The sequence below is a fragment of the Xenopus laevis genome, chromosome 1S (genome assembly GCF_017654675.1).
Source record: "Xenopus laevis strain J_2021 chromosome 1S, Xenopus_laevis_v10.1, whole genome shotgun sequence".
NCBI lineage: Eukaryota > Metazoa > Chordata > Amphibia > Anura > Pipidae > Xenopus > Xenopus laevis.
In genome coordinates, this window is record NC_054372.1 from 34712897 (window position 1) to 34736266 (window position 23370).

General features: G+C 37.4%; 1 protein-coding gene across 9 annotated transcripts in view; it reads right to left on the reverse strand.

The window, feature by feature from the left end:
• The window catches only part of LOC108706622 (teneurin-3), a 507440-nt gene that overhangs the window by 166237 nt on the left and 317833 nt on the right, over positions 1–23370 (reverse strand). For all 9 annotated transcript variants that reach the window (XM_041579517.1, XM_041579516.1, XM_041579515.1 and 6 more), the window contains one exon: positions 20607–20838. In XM_041579517.1, coding sequence (XP_041435451.1) covers positions 20607–20838 — 232 coding nt within the window. The remainder of the gene's footprint in view (positions 1–20606; positions 20839–23370) is intronic.

A 23370-nucleotide genomic window follows, 5' to 3' on the forward strand; every position in this document is an offset into this window, starting at 1 on the left:
GTCCATGTGTACACAACAGAAGGAAAGAAATGTGGTGTTTCTTTTGACAGAGGACTCAGAGCAGCATTACTTTGAGGCAGGCCCGGGCCAAGCAACCTGGGCGCCCAAGGCAACCCGGCTGGCCGATTCGCCCCCTTGCCGGCACAGCTCCGAGTGCGCATGCACGCACGCGTCACTGAGTATGCGCGTCATGGAGGATACACATCATGGAGTGCGCATGCGCACGCTTCCCGAAATGCGCATCTGTCAATATTTAAATTTGTGGAGGGGGGAACCAGTGCCGATTGAAGAGAAAGGGTCCGGACCAGGGGTAGGCTGAAGGAAGAGGTACGTGCTTGGCGCCTCCACTTCAATGTTGGGAGGTATGTCTCCCCCTTTAAGAATATATACCTGTATTCCAAAGCAAGCTCTTACCTATCTATGGTGATTATGGAAAAGCCCTTATTTAGAAACCCCAGTTCCCAACTATTCCAGATAATGGATCCCGTACTGCTTTTATAATATTAAGAGCTGTAACCAATTAAAATGTAGTTATGTGAATACCACTGAAACAAACATATAGCATGTTGTTGCTGCCATCTCTCCTTCTCTCTTAACTGTCATACAAATTCTCCGGCACTAATTAATGTCATAATTATACCCCAACATATATCACTGACACCTGAGTCTGAAAAACAAAAAAGGAACATTTGTCAAAACCATGAATTCCTGTCATTTCCCTGATGCGGCAGCACACAAATACATGGGTGATCTGACCACTAATATAAGCTGACACTGTGTATCATCAATTATTCAGAAGAGAAAGACTTGGCAATGCAGAAGCGAGATACAAGACCTCAAGGTCTCCAACTCATTACACTGCAATATAGTGAAGTCCTCTTAGAGGTTAAAAAGAGGAATGGATGGATATGAAGTCTGTGTTATGAACTGCTGAGACTACCGATGTGGTTCCATATTTTTTTACTGCTGTACAAAACTCAGTGGTAACATCCATTTAGATCAAAGGGAAATGATGAGCATGTGTTCAATAAAACTTTTGCACACGCCTTTGGTGCCGTTATTTTTTTATTTACTTTATAAGAATAAGACATGAGTTTCAGTTTAACTTTCAGCCAAACCTGTGCATCGCATACAGGATTATTGCTTGTTGGTGCTTTCAAACAGCATTGCTTGTTTAGGAGATTTTTTAGCAGCACTTTAAAAATTGCATGCGGCCCTTTTCATGCAACATTGAGCAGGGTGGGACTATTTACACAACTCACTCTAGCGAGAATCCAGGTTTCCATCAAATAATTTATAAAAAAAAATTATAAAAAATGAAACCGAATCATTGAGCAGAATCCGGTGAATAAAAATTATTCCACGCTATAAATAAGGAAATTGTTTTCTTTTTAATATTATTGGGGCTTATGACCTTTTAAGATATGCTTAGAGTAAGAGATGTTTTTTCGACAAATAAACAACACAACATTTTTCGTGTTGTAAAATGAAACTTCTTTCTCAGATGGTGCAGGTGGTAACAGGGCATTTGCTGAGAATGGAAAGGGTCTCTATACAGCAGAGGTGCCAAACCTTGTTTTTTACCTGTGAGCCACATTCAAATGTAAAACAAGTTGAGGAGCAACACAAGCATGAAAAAAGTCCCAGGAGATTCCAAATAAGGCTTGTAATTGGCTACTTGGTAGCCCCTGTGTTGACTGTCAGTTTAGGAGGCTGTAGTATAGAGTACCCCTAGTTGTTATGCAATTAGAATTGCCTCCAAACCTGGAATTCAAAAGTAAGTACCTGCTTTGAGGCCACTGAAAGCAACATCCAAGGGGTTGGTGAGTAGGGTTGCCACCTGCCCCCTTTCGACCCTGACAGCTCGTTTTTCTGAATTTCCTATGATTGAGGGGCGATCTGCCAATAGTCGATCGCCACGTCATATTCCCACCACGGACCAGCCCCTTCCATGTTACAGACCCGCCCCCATTACATGGCTCCTCCCCCCTGACTGTAGTTCCACGGGACAGAAGGTGGCAACCGTACTGGTGAGCAACATGTTGCTCACGAGCCACTGGTTGGGCCCCACTGCTATATAGTATGGGGCCTGTTTTACAGAATACTTGGGACCTGGCTTTTTTCAGATAAGGGGTCTTTCTGTAATTTGGAACTCCATACCTTAATTCTACTAAAAAAACATTTAAGCATTCAATAATCCCAATAGGATTGGTTTTCCACCAACAAGGATTAAATATATGTTAGGATCAAGTACAAGGTACTGTTTTGTTATTACAGAGAAAAGGAAATATGCTTCAAAATTTTGAATTATTTAATTAAAATTGAGTCTATGGGAGACAATCTTGCTGTAATTTGAAGTTTTCTGGATGATGTGTTTCTAGATATCAGATCCTATAACTGTATGGAAAATGATGCAATTATCCAGCCATAAATATGATAATTATTCACTGGTAGGGTTCAAATATGATCTGGGTGCTACTGTGATTAACACATAACTAGTAATAATGAATCTACCTGGTATTGTGAAATCAAAAAGGAGTATTCCAATTTATGTCTAGATCAACTTTTTTATATGTCTTATGCAATCTGCTTTGAAACCCAGTCAAACCCACAGGAATGAGATACATCAGTACATTAAAAAACAATTAAAAAAACCCTACCAATGCTGATGGTTATGACACTAAATACTATCCCTAGAGGTCTATACTAGACCTTCAGATTAATGTCAAGGGTTTTAATGTGTGTGTACTCTTCAATCTTTATTTTTCCAGCAGCTACTATTCTGCAATTCCCACCATCAGCTGGATGGTATTGTACTTTTACAACGAAGAGAGAGACACAGATTAAGGGGCCTTAGGGTACATGCCAGGGTGATTAAATTGCCAGCTCTACAAGCAGTGTACAGCATACGGGTCATATAAAAGGAAGGTTTAGTAAATAATACAATAATCTTCATGACACAGCACTGCTAAATTACTATCATAATTTATAGGATAAACAACACAACAGAATATAATCAACCTATGTGTTGTCTTCAAATCTCATTTATAACATGTCGAATTCTAAAAGAATTGCACCAAGTACCATGACATATATTATTATTAACATGTATTTATATAGCGCCAACATATTGCGTAGCACTGTGTATACAATACAAACTGTTTAATTGTCTTAAAAGCCTGATGATGTCAAATGCAATTGCAATTCAAATCAGTTGTTTCAAATAATCTCAACATTGAACAACTTTTATGTTTTCTTTTTTGTTGTGAAAACAGTGTATACGGGACTTCAGAAATGGCCAAAACTCCCATTTTTCATTTGAAGGAATAACACAACCGATATAAATGACTTTCCTAGGGGGAAAAATTTGAAGTTTTCATGAGCAGAGGTCTCAGGACTATTTGTATTGGTCTGAGTTTGTTTGTTGCAATATTTGTATTTAATATTTCTGTATGGCACTGCCCAGAGGGACGGCTATGTTTTCTTGATAATTGGTAATAATGGCAATTGTTTCCACGGTTTTCAGTACAAAAGTGACTTTGCATTTTATCAAGAAAATATACATTCTATTGAGAGCAGAGTTTTTTTTTTTACTTTATCATCATGTTCAGTATAATATTTTGTTATGAGCCATTCTATACATTAAACTCAGACTTATTTGGGTATTTTTATTTAATAATGTGAGTGGGAGCTGCTATAATGTTTCTGTTGTGAAACAGAACAATTTTTCACAAAATATATAAGCAACGATATCTGACCAAATCAGCAGCTTTTATATTTGAATATCCTCTTCTGTTAACTCAACATTTCATTTCTTCTACTCGTATGAATTTAGAACTATAAAATCAAAAATATAATTGGCAGATGTGGATTATAACGGTAGCAATAGTGATCCAGTTTTGCCCCTTTGGATATAAAGGGGCATATTTATCAAAATCTGAGTATTTTAATTAAAAAAAAGTCAGACCAATCTAGAATCCACGATTGGACCTTAATTATTATTTTAAAAAAAATGATTTAATCGTATCGGGGACAAACATGAAAAAATCCCAAAAAGCCAGAATTTTTCAGTTTTTTTTCCCGAAAAGTCAGAAATAGTCAGATTTTTGGGCTAATTTCAGCACAGACCACAGAAACTTTCAAATAGGATAGGGACCTCTCCCATTGACTTATATACAACCTCGGCAAGTCTGAGATGCTGGATTTTCAGATTCTGACTTTTTCTATCCTGGGGGTATAAAAAATCTCAAAAAATGCAAGTTTTTTTTCCACTAAAAGTTTGGATTTTATAGTAATCGGACTTTAATAAATAACCCCCTACTTGTTGCAAACACAATTGGAAAGAAGACATGGAATGTTAAATGATACTGTAATATTTATATCATATTCCACTGTGAGCTGTTCTCTGGTGTTCTTTTACATTGCTTCCATCATACAATTTTTTAAGTGAGAACCAAAGTGGTAAACATATGAATCAATAAACATTATATGTACTGTATGTTTCTGCTCATGCCCTAACAAAAAGAAACCAATAATTTCCTATCCCCAAGTCTGCCATAAATCATTAAATGCTTAAATGTAGCCATACATTTAATATTACATTAAATAGTTCAAAAGCAAATATAGCATAATTTATGGTGAATTTTCCCAGAAGACATTCATAAATGTATAACTGTAACCAAACTATTCTTTGTGCTGGCAAATTGTGAATTTACACATCCATAGATGTTACATTAACATTTGATAATGGTAGGTTTGGGTTATCCTAAAGTGATAATCCAAATTGTTACGATATTAGGGTAATTTATGAGCATAGTGCAGTGTTTGGAGAAGCCATCATTTCAGTTGTACCCATTGTTGGAAACCTTGAATTACCACCAAATTGAGGGTGGCGATGACTGCAGGGTTCCACAGCTTTAATAGAATCACAAGTGCATGTTTGGGGGATGGCATATTCCTGTTTCAGCACCATGATGTCCCTATATACACAACAAGGGTTTGCTGAGCTGGTAGTGGAAGAACCTGCCCCAAGTCAACACCTGTTGGATGAATCCTGATGCACCAGTGCTCAATTTCACTAAGGGCTCTTACTGACGAGCGTTTGAAGCTGCGCTCCTCTGTGTTCCTTTTTTATGCATTCAGCCGCAGGGGAGAGCAGGAGTAGACACATTCAGTTTTTTTCAATGGGGCTGTACTCACACAGGTGCATGTAGGCGTTGAACGCAGGTTGAGACGCAACATGCTGCATTTTTCCTGCGTTCAGTGCCTACATGTGCCTGTGTGAGCACAGCCCCATTGAAAAAAATTGAATGCATCGACTCCTGCCATCCCCTGCCACTGAACGCATAAAAACGGAACGCAGGGGAGCGCAGCTTCAAACGCTCGTCTGTAAGAGCCCTAATGCTCTTGTGGCTCAATGGAAGCAAACTCCCCTAATGATGTTCCAGGATATAGAGAAAAGGCTTCCCAAAAAGAGCAAAGGGTAGAATCTGTTTAAGTAGCAAAGATGTAATATCCCTGGTTTTGGAATGAGATGTGTCAGAAGTCCACATACTTTGGCCTTATAGTGTATCTCTGCAGCCATTTACTAAGCTGTTTACCTTGCTCTAATTTGTGTGAGGCAACTTACCTCCATAAATACAGAGGAAATGCAAAGAATACCTTTAGGGCTAGTCCATACGAGGAGATTCGGGGAGATTTTGTGGCCTGGCGACTAATCACCTCGTCTTTTGAGTGACTATCTCCCTGAACTGCCTCAGCGTTTTTCCCCATAGGTTACAATGAAAAGTCGCCTGCGGGTAGATAGTTGCTCAAAAGACGAGGCGATTAGTCGCCAGGCCACAAAATCTCCTCGTTTGGCCTTACACTTACTAAACCTTTACTAAATATAGTAGCAAAGGAATCCAACTACAGTGCTGGTATTACTGTACATACTTGTTAATGATTCCGATTCTCCATAATGGAAAGTGATTGGATACATTTTTACCTCTACTGCTCTGGAGAAAAGTCCTGGCTACTAAACACTGACAAACCTCCTTTGATGACATTAGCCTTGAGGCTATGAGGTTCTCAGTGATTTATTGACATTACTTACCACAATTTGATCACTATTTCTATCCCCAGGAAATAATAGCTGTGAAAATGTAATCTGTATGCCATAGCCTGGAACAACATACAATTGTAATCTTGCTCCTGTTCTGCTCATTGGTTCTTGCTTGAGCTAACAAATGTGACATATTTCATGTGGCCCATCAATATAATTAAAGAATCTGTCTGTTTACAGGTAATTATGTGTTGTCACTGATACAGAACGGAATATCTGTAAATACATATATTATTATTATGTGCACAAAGTAAAATAGAACTCTAGTATATTCTTAGTAACAGATGACTATACTGGTATGGCTGCAGTTACCACTATGGTCTAGAGTAGCTCCCACTAATAAATATAGAAGGCACATGGATATTCTGTGCACATTATGCCCTCTAAAATATGCTATACACTATCCTGCACTGTTATAGTATTGCCTGTACAGCAAATGAGAAGATGCAATTCTTATTATTTTTTGACCCAGCACAGATGCATATCCTCCCTCTGAACCTCACATCACAGTGGGGAATGGTATAATGGGCAAACGGAGCCTTTGGAGTCGAGAATGAAAACAAATTATTGAAACAGAATAATTCAATGTAACTGCAATGAATAAAAAACAACCACAAATAGGGAAATCAGTTTGTGTTTAGGTATGGAATTTTAAATCAGAGGAGGGAAGGTATTGAAAACAGAGGAGCAGCACTAGGCACAATAATGGGTGCAGATTTTAAAGGGGATATTTGCCGTTCTAATATGTTAGAGTTTGGCCTATCCAAATACCTTTTTTTTACTGGTCTTCATTATTTTGTATGGCTATGATCAATTCTGAAGGGCTTGTTTATCAAGGGTCGAATTTCGAATTTGAAAAACTTTGAAATTCGAATTCAAAAAGACCAACCGAAATTAAGTCAAAGTTTTTTTTTGGCCGAATAGGTCAGTTTTCTATCAAATAGGTCTGTATTCGGCCAAATTCGAATCATACGAATTGAATTAGTAACCCATTCGATTCAATGTTTTTCCCCCAAAAAACTTCGATTTTTCAAAGTCCACCAATTGACTCCAAATAGGTTCTAGGAGGTCTGCCATAGGCTACAACAGCAATTAGGCAGGTTTTAGATGGTGAATGGTCAAATATTTAAAGAGACAGTACATGATAAATTTCGATATTCGAATTTTCGAACCTCTTTTCAAATTCAAATCGAATTTGGACTATTCCCTAGTCAAAGTACACAAAAAATACATCGAAATTCAAATTTTTTTCATTTGAAAATTCACCACGACCTTTGATAAATCTGCCCCTAAAAGTTCAGTTGTATTGTTTTTCTTGCTTGTGTTTTGTAAGCCCTCTCCTATGGATCTTTTATTCTGACTTCTGCTGCCTGGTTTCTAGGTTTATTAAGCCCTGGTTAGAACAGTATTGCAAAACAGAAAATACTGTTTTGGTGCAGTATTATACATTAAATTGGCACTGGATTTATGTTTGATTTGTTTTAAGCTTGAATAATATAATATCATCCAACTAAAGGCTCTGGGGGTCATTATAAGTGAACTTTGCCAGCATGTATCCTTACCCTAAAGTCTCACTGTGCATACTTTGTCTAGAGTAAAAGTACCCACTGTCTCTCATTGTTTATTATATGCTTGTCGCAGCTGTATCCAATGTCTCTCCATGAAAAATGCCCTGGAGATGGTGTTTTTTTTAATTGCTTGCCCTTTGCTATGTGTCTGGGATGCTATTCCATTGCTCTCACTGTATAACATATTTTATATCCTATTTAGAGCCTCTGCTTCAAAGAATAATGGGAGCTGTAGTTTAGTAGCTATTTAGCTATCACTAACAGCTTATCTGGAAAATGTGAGTGGCTTATTAGGGGAATCATCAAAAAACGGTTGTGGCCTAATTGCTGCAGAGTGCCATTTTGGGGTTGTCCATGAAGAATATCTAGAAAACATAGTCATGGACACTCCATCAGGTGTGCAGTTAATGGCCTGTGTGTAGCAAAAATGATGGCATTCTCAACTATCAGAATTGGTCGGATAGCTCATACCTCCCACTTTGTTATTTTTTCATACAAAAAATGTGAAGCCCCCCCAGTCCAAATCTGCACAAATGTCCACACATGTGCCTTTAGGCCCCATCCTTTTTGCAGTCCAAATTGGAAATTATTGGGAGGTATACCCCCAGCAGCTGGAGTAGACTAATTTAAGGTGCCTATGTAGGTGTTGACTATGTCGCCTATTTGTCTCTATAAACCTAATACATATACTGAAGTTAAAATGTTTGTGTGTGTCTTAGAAGATGAATGACAAAACCAAATCTGAAAGAAAAACAAAAACATGTTTGTCCCAAAAGCATTCATATCAGAGAGGCGGATAAATTCCCTCATATATTCCTGGCACATGCCCACACATCATTAGATGTTGTCGGCTATCGGGCAAATATGCCTAAAAACCTGCAGATGGTTATCCTACCGCTAGTGACTTTTACATTTTTTTTCTCTCTTCCAAGTAAAATGACAGCTCTGTGATACGTCATACAATATGCACAATTCAATTCTGGGGTTCAGTCTAATGTACATGGGATATTCACCATCACAGTAATGGTGTCCAGGGGGTACAACTTGTGCAAAATGTCCCCAGTCACTTTCTATTGTGGACAGATGGGATTGTCACAACAGGTGTTGCCTTAAGAAGCTACAGCTGTGTTGTCCACTTCCATTGTGCAGGTGTCCAATACTTGTGGTGATTTCTATATTGTCCACAATTTAAATTGACTGGAGGCAATTCCACACATTATGTTCCTACTAGAGAAAAATCCCACTAACCGATCTCTTGCTGAGACACGAGGGCCTATCTTTTTCATCAGAAAAACTGCTTAAAAAAATTACAATATCCAAGCAGAGTAGTTCTGCATTAAATTAATAGAGAAGGGAAAATCCATCCAACATCATTGGATTGCTAAGTAGCAAGGGTCATTCTGTGGGGACCTACACGGCTCATAAACCACACATAGATCACTTTGCGCATTTCAATTATTAAGGTGATCAAGTAATTTTGGATTCTGAAAAATCTCATTGACCTTATTTGACTTGTGGTTCAGTGCTTCTAATAAGGGCAAATGTGTCTGCCGAATGCTTCCCACACTGCTAGGTGACCGGCACACTAATGTCTGATGTTGAGATGCTTGCACCTATACCACATCTTACCTTCCACATACTTGAATAGGCATATTATTATACAAACTAATATAAAATGATTAATGAAAATTTTGTGAAAATGCTTATTAAATAAATACAGGCATTTGATAATTAAAGCAAATACTCGCATGTTTGTTTCTAGCACAAGGTAGCTTAATGCAGATTATTGTTAAAGGGTAATTACACAAAATATTTTAAAATCAAAAAACAAGGGAACTGCCGTATTGAAAGTAATAAGGTTAGAAATGAGTGTTGGCCCCAGGTGCCTCTGTTTCACTGAAACATGATGCAGTGCAGTTCTTAAGTTCTTAAAGGGGCCCACCCTTTAAAGGAACAGTTCAGTGTGAAAATAAAAACTGGGTAAATAGATAGGCTGTGCAAAATAAAAAATGGTCCTAATACAGTTAGTTAGCCAAAAATGTAATGTATAAAGGCTGGAGTGATTGGATGTCTAACATAACAGAACAGAACACTACTTCCTGCTTTTCAACTCTGAGTTAGTCAGCGACTTGAAGGGGGGTCACATGGGACATAACTGTTCAGTGAGTTTGCAATTGATCCTCAGCATTCAGCTCAGATTCAAAAGCAACAGATATGACCCCCCCACTCAAGTCTCTGATTGGTTACTGCCTGGTAACCAGGGTAACCAGTCAGTGTAAACCAAGAGAGCTGCAAAGCAGGAAGTAGTGTTCTGGCTATAATGTTAGACATTCCGTCACTCCAGCCTTTATACATTACATTTTTGGCTAACTAAATAACTATATTAGAAATATTTTGCATATCCTATCTATTTACCCAGTTTTGATTTTTACACTTAACAATTGGTTTTGCACGGTGAAAGAAAATGTACTTCTAATTAACTTTCCAGTATAGATTAATTGATTTTCAATCATTTAAAAGGTTATTAGTAAATGTAATTTCTATTGAAAGCAGAATCTGTCTGCCTGTTTACATTCTCTGCACTGCTGGTGGAACCAATGTTGAAAGCTAGCTGATGAAAGCTGATTGAAAGACCTGAAGGAGACCTGCCTCTTGTTACATTGTTTTAGGCTCAGTCCACACAAGCAGATTCGGGGAGATTAGTTGTCCCAGCGACAAATCGCCTCTTCTTCTGGGCAACAATCTCCCCGAACTGCCTTCCCCTTGCCCTCTGCCGGCTAAAATGCAAATCTCCTGCGGAAATTCACACGCGGTACTTCGTTTTCCGAAGTGGCCTCACAAGGACACTTCGGGCGACTTCAGAAAACAAAGTGCCGCGTGTGAATTCCTGCAGGCGATTTCCATTTTAGCCGTCGGAGGGCAAGGGGAAGGCAGTTCGGGGAGATTGTCGCCCAGAAGAAGAGGCGATTTGTCGCTGGGGTGACTAATATCCCCGAATCTGCTTGTGTGGAATAACCCTAAAGAGTGAGGCCCAGATAAGATAAAGGAATACACAAATACTGCTTGTCACTGCAAATACATTTACACATTACTTTAAATCCATGGAACATTTGTTATTACTGCATATTGGTGCCTAGAATGACATCTTCTTTCTTTATTTTTTGTGGAATGGGGTGGAGGTCTCCTTTAAATAATAACACTTTCAGAATATAATTTGGATACACAGAGGATTCATTCTCTCTCTTTTATAAAAGAGTGCTGCCATACTGATTTTTTCAAAAGAGTTTTGGAATCAGTGGTTTAACTATGGAGCAAGCAGACCCCGCAGCTGTAAGGGGCTCAAGATTTTTTGCCCGTGCCTGAGCTTGCAGTATAGCAGGTCTAACATCACACAATGGATCAATTTCTGGTGTACAGATATACAGAGCTTGACGTTAACATAAAGCTTTGCACTTGCACACTATGCTTTAAATATACATGAGAATAAATAAGAGATAGAAAAGGCAAGTATACAGCAGAAATGTCAGCCATTTGACATTCTTCTGAATCAGGATAATTAACCTGTTTTCCCCTGTAATAATGTCACTCTCTGGGATTTGTTTCAGCATGACTGTTGTCATTTTATAATGCTGTACAATTTGTTAGTGCTTTACAAATAAAAGGTACTGATAAAAAGTGCTGTTCTTTGCCCCAGCCAAAACACCTTATTGTCATTAAATGCTTGGGGCATATTTACTGACAGAAAAATGTTTTGAAGGCTTGTTAGTAAGTAACTACCAGGCATGCCTGCAGCAAAGTGAATTCTAGGCTGCCTATTGAAGTGCGCTGCATGCCTCAGGTATTAAGTCTGCTCTTCTGCCTATAGTCACACAAGTGATAGCAGGCTGGGAAGCAGCTAGCAACATAATCAGGAACCAAGTGCGGAATACAGGAGCACAGTCGAGAATGCAGTCGGAATATAATTAGGAAAAACAAACTCTTTGTTATTTCAAACAACCTGAAACAAACATACTAAAAGCTGGTGTATATATTTAAAGGGGAGCTATTGCGAATATGAGAATTTAATATAAGCTTCAGCATACTGAAATAAGGAACTTTCTAAATACAATCAATTAAAAATTCTGAAATAATCAAGTTTATCTTCACTATTCCTCTCTCAGCATCTGTTTCTCCACATTCTGTCTTCATTCAGACGTTGGGTGTCAGATGAATAATCCAATATAACTTATAGGGGGGCTCCTTTTGCCTAGAAGATGTATTAGAGCTCACTCTATTAAAATCACCAGACTTCATGTCTCTCTACATGCAGAATTTGTGCAAAAGGCAGTTATTTTGTTAGATTTTGTTTGTATAGGTATGCGACCCTTTATCCAGAATGTTCGGGACCTGGGGTTTTCCAGAAAACAGATCTTTCCGTAATTTGGATCTTCATATCTTAAGTCTACTAAAAATAATTTCAATATTAAATAAACCCAATTGGATGGCTTTGTTTCCAATAAGGATTCATTATATCTTAAAACAAGCTTATGTTGTATTGTTACAAAGAAAAGGGGAATCATTTTAAAAAGTTTGGATTATTTGATTATAATGGAATCTATCATAGACAGCCTTTTCGTAATTTGGAACTATCTGGATAACTCAGTTATTCCAGTGAGCTCTAATTCATCTGCTAGGAAAGGAAGCCCACCTATACAATATATTGGATTATTTATCTGACACCTATCTCCTGCATGAAGACAGAATAAAGGGAAACAGATGCTGAGAGAGTAATAGTAAATCTAAACTTAATTAAAAATTCTGCATTGTTTCTGAAATAATCGATTGTATTTAGAAAGTTTCTTATTTCCGTATGAGGAATATATTCATTTTTCATTTTCGCAATAGTTCCCCTTTAAGAAATAATGCTCAACGATTATAGGGCCAATTAACCAAAACGGCATTCCATTCCTCCCCGTACAATTGAGATGTTCTGTTTTTCCCTTGTAGAACCGAAATACACTCTATTTCTAATTCCACGGAAAGTGTTATGTGCGTAATTGTAGTTTGATGAAGGAAATACAAAACTAGACCTTGTTGCCACTTAGCTGACAGCAAATGTGGATGCATTACCCCCTGGCCTGGGATGCAGTAAAACATATAATATGAGTGGGTGACTTTGCTTGGCACAGGTCCTATTGCTACGATTTAGTTAAGGAGCAACATCTGTCCAGTGATCTCAAATCTTGGTTGTAATTGAAATTCCAGTCCAGCACCATGGACAGCACCATCAAGGAAACACTGTCCAGTAATGATTGCAAAGGTTCACAATCATAAAGGTTAAAAATGAAACACCCCCAAAGTCTTTGCAGTCTGGGTGAGTGCAGCTAAGTTAAAGGTTAGCATTTCATCTTTCTTTAAACACTCCAACTTTGGTTTCTCCTACGCCTAAACTCATCTGAGAAAGCACCTGTGTGCAGAGCAAAACACAAGACACCAAAACATGCTAAATACCAAGACACTTGTGGATAATAAGAAAATTAGGGCAAAGCAATAAAAGGCCTTCAGGTCTAGCAATCTATAGCAACCAACCACATGCAGATTTACTGTCTAGAAGCTGTTTGGTTAGTATTAGTTATGAGAGAATTCACACATGGCGAAATTCAGAATTTTGTTGCAAATCCATGGCTGGCGAATAAATTCGCTCATCACTACTTAGTATGGCTTCCTAGATTGATACAGACGTTGTACCTGATATAACAGTGCAATTCTTATATCTGCAATATGGCTTAAACACATGGTTTACAGCAAACTATAGCAACACTGAGTAAATTAGAAAACAAAAATATGAAATAATGCACATGGGTGATCTGGGTCATTCTACCTTAAAGCAAAATCACCAAGCCACCCAATGATTCCTCCATTCTACATAGGTCCTCCTACGGGAAAATTGCGTTGTTATGCTTCATCCTTTGTCTAGATCCAATGACTGAATTTTAGCCTGGAAATTCAGTTTCTTCATAGAGCAGTCAAAACAAATCACCAACCCATTGAGGAGCCCTCTGTATAATGAGCTACTCCTTACCTCAAAGCCCAATACTCTGCAGCTGGTGAAAGTGAAGAGTTTGTTTATACAGAGGACTCCTCAGTAAACGTATGGTTTGTTTTGTGCTTCTACAAACAGAAAGTGGAATGTATTTTCAACATTTGCCCTGTTAAGTGCAAGAATAAACAAAAATCATAAATATTTCTCAATTAAAACAAAAGGCAAAAAGTAAGCTAAACGGAAGATCATTGAACTAATGATGAAATGGGGCAACTTTAAGATAATTTTGCACAGATCATGGTTCCTTTAGGGATAAACACATTACTAAAAAAGTGCATAATTGTTTACTACTTTTTACTAGTGATAGGCGAATAAATCCACCTGCTGCAAATTTGCGGCTTTACGTATGTCTCTGCAGCCAAATAAATTCGCATAACTCCTGAGAAATTTTGCCGGCGACAAATATTTTGGACACACATCTGAAAAGTCGCTCGCGTCAAAATCGATGCTCGTCAGCACTATTCAGATGCACATTGACTTTAATGCCGGCGTCAAAATTGACACATGCACCAATTTTCGAGTTTCACAAATTTTTCATGATTTTTTTTTTGCTGTTTCATGAATTTTGCGGGAAATTTGCAAATTTTTCAACGAAACAGGAGAAATTTGAGCATCACTACTTTTTACCACTGCCAGGACAACTCATGTATGTTATGCAACTGAAATCATATACGATATAGTTTATATACATATATATATACAATCAGGCAGCAAATTCATATTGGCAGAACACCCATCTTTTCTAAATATACATAAACTTTGGTGTTCAAAATAAATCTTGGTAATTATCTGCCAATATTTTTATTCATCAAATCACAGCCCAGAGCGTAATCGTCATCATCATCAGCAACATTCTGATCTGATGCTGATCACCTGGAAATTCACTTCTTTCAATTTATTTCAAAATGTGCAATGACAGCGGTGATTTACAGCTCTGATTAATTGTTCAGTGAGTGGTAATTAAATGTGGACATTTAGCAGTCTGCTAATGAGCTTCACAATAAATCTCTGTATACAGTGTCATAACTGATGTGGAGAGGAATGGGAAGTCCGTTTTTGACAGTTTCTTACTTTTAAAAGTAATTTTGAATAAAAAAACCTAAAACAAACAGCAGCCCAGTAATAACAGCTAAGCTCCTTATTACCTAGCAGATCATTTACAGCTAAATATTCCATTGCTCAAATAACATTCAGGATACAGGCAGCCCCTGCTTACAGAGCCACATACAGTAACTTCCCTTAGTGTAGAGAAATGAAGCAAGTGCAATCACTTTTCCTGTAATCACATTACATATTTACAACTAAAGTTGTCACAACCTGTAATTGTTTAAAGTGATAGCTAAATTCATTCTCAAATGAGTCCACCTGCATCCAACGGCTTCATAAAGAAGCTATATTTTTACTTTCTTGGTTGGATGAAGCATCAATCCAGACTGCGTACCTCCCAACATTCGAAAAACAGAAAGAGGGACAAAAGCTTTGCCTCCATTTTCACCACACCCATTTTATGGCCACACCCCATTGTTACCATATCCACAAAATTTGGCAGGTCATGAACGTTTGAACACATTTCTGGGAGTTGCAGGACAATTTTTTATATGTTATAACAGTTTTGCTAATGAAGGTGAAATTTCCTTTCAAGCTGTTTCAGTTATCCCAAGAGATTTGCTTATGTCAAATAGTTACAACTGTATCTTTGCTTATCTTAAAATTGTTACCTAGTGCAGGTGCTGAGTGACTGCGGCAGTTTCATTAGTGGTAAAATATTCCTCTATGTATGGGTAAACAAACCTCTAGATATACTGGCTTCCACCAAAGCAAATGACCTAAAGAATGAGCCTTCTGGTTAGCTTCTGAAACCAGTGTTTATGGTGCTACAAGTGGTAAATCGCATTTGATATAAGTCACTAATGAAAACAAAGAGCCAAAGTCGAACTCCTACAACTAAACTCTGGGTAAGTTGTACAATTGCAGTTGTAACTGGGGATCTCTGGGAATTCTGCGACTACTCACATTCCATAGGTTAAGACTGCTGCATGGCCAAGCCTTTGTAGGAAACAGATTAGCTCCATAATGACTCTATCTTTGTTACGGTCACTTTTCAAGTTAATAAAATATTGCATTCCAATACAGATATGGGATCCATTATATGGAAAGCTCTGAATTATGGAAAGGCCGTCTCCCATAGACACCATCTTATCCTAATTTTTAAAAATGATTTCCTTTTTTCCTCTATAATAATACAACCGGTACTTGTACATGATCCAAACTAAGATTTAATGAATCCTTAATGGAAGCAGAACCAGCCTATTGGGTTTATTTAATGTTCAGTTAATGATTTTCTAGTAGACTTAAGGCATAAACATCCAAATTACAGAAAGATCCATTATCTGGAAAGCCCCAGGTCCCGAGCATTCTGGTTAACCGGTCCCATACCTGCAGTTTTTGTACCTAATTAGGTGGAATACACTATTTGTTATTAATAGTTCTAGAAGTGAAGTTAATTTACATTTAAAAAATGCACATGCACAAAGGATTTGAGATTTATAACCCCCAGTGAGACTGTTGCATAAGTTGACATTGAGCTTCGTTCAGCACAACCACAGTTGATAGGGGGTTGCATTGAAAACTGTTTTAGCTAGCTCTGTAATTAAACAAATCTATTTTATTATCAGGGCAACAGAGCAAAAGGGCAAAGGTTTGTTCTTAAATGTACTCCCTCCCCATGGAACCTGCAGGGCAATGACAAATAATGATCTATTGCCCCCAGTGCTCTTCATTATAATGGAAATTAACTGAGATGGGGGTTTTCTTTCCTCCCCACTGACTCTAAAGGGTCCAGGAGGTTGGAGTAAGTGTGAATTTACTTTTCTCAACTGCAATCACATAAATGATAGTAATACCAGTAAATACAATTAAGAGGCTCTGGGCCGTGACATTTTTCTTCCAACAACTTGATTTCAATGGAAACTGAAAAGCATTCTCAAGCTGCCAATTTTTCTGTCCTTGCTATGAAAAAAAAATCCCATGCAGCTAGTTGTAAGTACTCATAAATCCCAATGTGGAGTTTACCCAGGAGACAGCGACTTGAATTGAATGCTGGAAGTGGATCCATTACCATCATTCTAAATTTTAAACCCTCAATTGGCCCTGATACACTAAGCTCCATGTGCACAGGAAAGATTTTTGGAAGTAGATATAAGAACAGGAATATTTGGAAGGAGATAAGAACAAGTTGATGCTCATTTAAAAAACTGAAGTTAATTCTTTGCAGCCCTCATCAATACAGTTTAATACTTCCACTGAACAAACTTTCCGTCCTCCCTGAATCAGCACAGCCAGGCATAACCGCCTAGAACTTCACTGCATTAACACGCGGTCTCTCCGGGCATCTCTGCTGGATACAATGTGCTGATGGCCTATATCCAGCTTACTCATCACATTTTCCATCAGCTGAATTCATCTGAATGTTTGAATGCACCATTTGCCTTTGGTTTTTGAAGAATGCTTTGCATGGGAGTAACGCTGTCTGTGATTAATGTTATTGTGGGGGGCCATATAGATTTAATTTTGGCTTTGATTTCTCCGAGTCGACTGTAATGCAAAAATAATTCAAACCTGATTATTTTTCTCCACTTTTCATGTTTAAGCCAGGTACCATTTCAAAGATTATAATTATCTCTCTTGATGTTATTTAATTTTTTTATGGTTTTAATATGTATGTAATTTGTAATTTGATCTGTGTTTTTTTGGATAATAGATCTTTCTGTAATTTGGATCTTCATACCTTCAGTCTACTAGAAAATCATGTAAATATTAATTAAACCTAATAGGCTGGTTGTGCTTCCAATAAGTATTAATTATATCTTAGTTGGGATCAAGTACAAGATACTTATTTATTCTTACAGAGAAAAAGATAATAATTCTTAAAAATGTGTGGATTATTTGGATAAAATGGAGTCTATGGGAGATGGCCATTCCATAATTCAGAGGCGCCTGGCGCGTTTATACAAAGACACTGTTGTTTTTGCTCCCGTTCCATATTGCCTGATGAAGCAGGAAATGCCTGCGAAACGCGTTGCAATACTGTTTTGTGAATGAACTATTATTGAAAATTACCACTTTCGTTGGTGTCTGCCTGGAGGAGGTAAGTTCATTACTACCTCCTCTGAATTACCCATTGGGTTTTTAAGTGCTTTTAGCTATTTTTATCCTTTTGGCGCCTCTGTTTTGTCTTACTACCATATCGAGTCCACCCCGAGTGGAGGGGTATCATCCCCGTTTTCTTCTTCTACAGAGAGCGACGTCTTATTCCTGAGTGGGGTCAGGATAATCTCCCCACCTGCCTATACAGTGGTTGCCTATCGGTAACCCTGGTTTGTGAGTATTAACTTGTTTACTCTACCATTACTCCTTGTAAAAACATATTACACTATTGGGGCTCTTGGTGTTCCTTTTTGTCTCCATTTTATACAAATTCCATAATTCAGAGCTTTCTGGATAACATGTTTCCGGATAATGGATCCCATACCTGTACAAATATATATCTATATATATTTATATATATATTTTTATATATATATATATATATATATATATATATATATATATATATATATATAAAATGTTCAGGATGTCCACACTCATAGAGTAGAGGTGCAAGATCAATATTTGTGATATAAAACGATGAAGGATCAGCACACTCTTTTTTGCTAGTGAGCAAAGTGTTTTTATGGTTACATATATATAAATATATATATATATATATATATATATATATATATATATATATATATAAAATCTGCAGCGTATCTGCACTCTGATGCTAAAGAAGTTTGTATAATTTGGGGTGTACAGTTACAGTTTACATATACATAAATCTTCCAACCGCCACACCCTTAAAATATCCACATTTTTATTTTCAGTACATGGTATAAGGTTTCAATGTTTTGGTCCTCAATCTTATATGATGTACTGAAAATAAAAACGTTGATATTTTGAGGGTTTGCCGGTTTAAAGAGATATATATATATACATAATATATATATATATATATATATATATATATATACACATAATATATATAAATATATATATCTGTCTAGGAAGAACAAAGGTCAAGTGAAACAGACAATTCGCTTACAAGTTCAGCTTTTTTTCCAGCTGTAATGATATTCAGTAACAGGCAACCTTGCAGGCCAGTATTGTAAATTCATGCAGGGTTGTCCCTTAGTGATGGCTGGGCAGATTTCACATATGTTACAAATAAATTCTGCACATATTTTTTATCTTGCTCCATCATTTATTCTACTATTTCTTAAAGCGACTTGACATCCTGGCTACTCTCAGCAAATTCATGTTTTGTTCTCCCCTTTATACTACTTTTGGGGAGAACTGTTGGTTTACTGATGGTATCAGAGCATTCTGCTCCAGCTTTGCAGAGGCCTGCTGACCCTGATGCGAATGCAAAACTTCTGTATGCACCAGCCTTATAAGCAGGTCTCCTATGGCTGTGAAACTCTTTATTTACCTAACCCAACTAGAACACTGTAACCATCCCAGTGAGCTGTTGCCGAGTACACAAATTACCAGCAGGACACATTTTGGTTTATTTATACATGTCTAACGGAAACACCATTGGGTCAACAATGAATCCCAATTCATTCACTCGGCAACATTCTGTCTCTTTTGCATTGATTTTAGGAAATCACACAAACATACCTATAGCCACATCATCTAGCTGAAATACAACCATTCACTAAGGGTAACTAGAACAGGTAAAACAATAAAATCACTGGGATTATTCTCTGATTTGGGAAACAATTCTATCTGAAATCTACACTATGTTTCATTAAAATACAGGAATGGAGAATGCTCAGGACTTTGGGTTTTCCTGATAAGGGGTCTTTTGTAAATTGGATCATATCTTAAATAGGTGGTTCACCTTCAAGTTAACTTTTAGTAGGTTATAGAATGGCCAATTCTAAGCTAATTCTTTTCAATTGGTCTTCATTATTTATTGTGTATAATTTTTTAATTATTTGCCTTCTTATTCTTCTGACTCTTTCCAGCTTTCAAATGGGGGTCACTGACCACATCGAAAAACAAATGCTCTGTAAGGCTACAAATATATTGTTATTGCTCCTTTTTATCACTCATCTTTCTATTCAGTCCCTCCCCTTTTTATATTCCATATTCTCATTCAAATCAATGTATGGTTGCTAGGGTAATTTGGACTCTAGCAACCAGTTTGCTGACACTGCAAACGGGAGAGCTGCAGAATAAAAAGCTAAATAGCTCAAAAACCACAAATAATAAAAAATGAAAACCAATTGCAAATTGTCTCAGGATATCACTCTCTGCATCATACTAACGGTTAACTCAAAGTGAGCAACCCCTTTAAGTCTACTAAAAAAATCATTTAAGCATTAAATAAACCCAATAGGATTGTTTCGCCTCCAGTAAGGATTAATTATATCCTAGTTGGGGGCACGTACTGTTTAATTATTACAGAGAAAAAGGAAATTATTTTTAAAAATGTGAATTATTTAATTGAAATGGAGTCTATGGGAGATGGCCTTCCCATTAATTTGGAGCTTTATAAATAATGGATTTCCAAATAACTGATCCCATACCTGTACTAATTCTTTGAGCCACCTGCCACCCATTTATATTGTAACCATCACTGGAATTGTATATTTCTCTCACCATAAGGGTCTCATTTAATAATCAATGCTTTTTTCTAAATCGAATATTGTGTTGTGTTGCTTTTTTATGTTGTTATTAACCTGAGTATGAACCAGAAAGAGAATAGGCAACAATACATAAATGATTATGGAGGCCTCAGACCTACCTGCTCTCCAGTGGTACATTACTGCCAAGGACCCAGCTGTCCTGCAGCTGGACGGACTCAGGTGTGGTTTGCAGTTCGGCGGGCAGTGCAGCCGGCGGGGCCGGACTTTGGTTCCTCCTATGTGTCAGGGAATTGCGGTTGAGAGATGTGATGGACGGCTGTGTGGGATGTTGCTTGTGGGAAGGTGGCAAAGGCTGCAGGGTTGACTGGCCTTGGCTGTTTGCCGATTGCTCTGGGAGGGAGAGAGGATATAAAAATTTAAAACCACAGTGATTCATTTATCCGCTGTTTACAACAATAAAAAAATTCCCTGAGGCTTTTTACTAGATGGTCTACCATGACATTCCTACAGAGATACATTTGCCATGAGCACCCAACACTCTAATAAAAGGGATTGTTGACCTTCCAAACACTTTTTTTTAGTTGAGTTGTTTTCAGATTGTTCTCCAGAAATAAAGACTTTTTTTTCATTACTTTCCATTTTTTACTTTTTACTGTTTTTCCAAAATCTAAGTTTAAAATTTAGGGGCAGATTTATCAAAGGTTCGAAGTGAAAATTAGAATAAAAAAAAGGTCTAATTTCGAGCAAATTTCTGTGTATTTTGACTAAGGAATAAAATTTGATTCAAATTATGTACTGTCTCTTTAAAAATTCGACTTCGACCATTCGCCATCTAAAACCTACCGAATTGCTGTTTTAGCCTATGGGGGACCTCCTAGAACCTATTTGGAGTCAATTGGTGGACTTTGAAAAATCAAAGTTATTTTTTGGAAAATATCGAATGCGGTTCGAATTTGTTTGAATAACGCCTATTCGATCGAATCGAAATTTAGATTTTTTGATAAATTTCGATTGGTCTTTTTAAATTCGAATTTCGAAGTTATGGGAGTTACAAAAAAAATTCCATTACTTTGAAATTCGACCCTTAATAAATCTGCCCCTTAATGTCCCTGCCTCTGATGTGCGCCTAGGCGCAGACTCTAGGCTGTTACAATTTGCTACATTAGTTGATAGATTTCTCAGCAGCATCTCTGCAAATATTTATATTTATCAGCTGCCTTTAAATGAAACCCATGGATTCTGCTCAGCAGGGACAAGGATAAAAAACTAAATGTATCCTTTTAAAACAGTTTAGAGGGTCACCGACCCCCCCCCCCAGAACTGCTTTAGAAGGTGAAAAATTACACTTTCCACTTCAATATTAGACAAACAGTCACACATAGAAAATAGAAAGTAATTTTAAAAAGTCTTTATTTCTGGTGAACTATCTGAAACCAACTGAAGTGAAAAAAGTGTTGAAAGGTGAAAAACCCCTTCAACATTAAAACAGATGGCAAACTTGCTTTTGATTTTATAGCCGAGTTTTCTAATTCTATTTGTATTAGCGCTTTCATGAAGAGTATCTGACAGATCCCCATTGTGCATTTAGAGATCAGCATTCAGCAACCTCTCTTAAAAAGGGTAAAATGTCACGTTGAACATTGCAATTAAATGGGTAAATTCTTCACGCAGTTTCCCCAAACACACATGGAACTTTGATAATTGCTGGAGTGTGTCCTTTCATTGTTATTTAACTGTAATGGTTTCCAACAAGCCGCCTGCATACCTGCTATAGGGCAAGTCAGTGTTCCTATCCCCTAATAGATACACTAAGTATTATTTAGCAGAAGGTCACTCAGTGAAACAGATGTTACAGCACAGATATTTAACAGACTGAATCACATCTGATTACAACGTCAGAAGACTCATATACTTAATGGCCGTTACATTCGTTACAACACATGCAGAACAGATTTCCCAATTCCTCACCAACCTATTGAGAACAAATGCATCCCGGAGCAAATCAGACTTGGCATTCCTAATCTTAACAATAACGATTCCGAGAGATGTTTGCTGTAACTAAAAACCCAGGCATATGTTTTTGCTCAACAGAAGTATTTCAGTATTAATGTTCTCTAAAAGAAATTTCTATAAACGCTGCATATAAAAAAAATTCCTTAGGCCAAATTCAATTCTGTAATATATTGTAAATTGAAATATATCATATAACGTGAATGTGCATAGGTTCCTATTACACCCAACCTTTGTACTGTTTATAAAAGGGGTGATTCCAGGGTTGAGTTGAGGCCTTGGTTAAAATCCAATGTGCTGGATGCTCCATCACTCACAAGAACTGAGAAAAGTGACCTTTATTTTTACTGTTCTATCAGCTTATGTTGTCTTGAGCCATGTTATGTTATTTCACCAAATACTGCATCAAAATCCTAGTAGGCCTAAATCATTACATTTGACCATCAAACTAAAAGCAGTGTCGGAACAAACTTATTACGGGTAATTTACCTATGCTCTGGATGGAAGGAGTAATTATTAGAGGATCATGGACACAGCCAGGTACATTGCTGTGCACCTCACTGGCATTGCTCCCTGTATGTCCGAATTAAGTACAAGTTATGGGGTAGAATAGGGTATTACCTGTGCCACAGCCAGCCTGCCCTTCATGAATACAGTGATGCTGAATACAGGCAGTGCTGTATTCATGGGAAAAGTGCAGGTTTTTGTGCTTCGGAGAGCAAAAACCTTTATCTAAGGAGGTAAATGAAATGCAGGGAGGGTGGGAAAACCCAAAGCCATGGCAGTTGTTTGCCCTTTGTGCCTGAGCCCAAATATTAAACCGTTTTGGATTAATACATATACATTTATAATATATATATATATATATATATATATATATATTTATTTTGGAGCGTCCGCACTTCTGACATC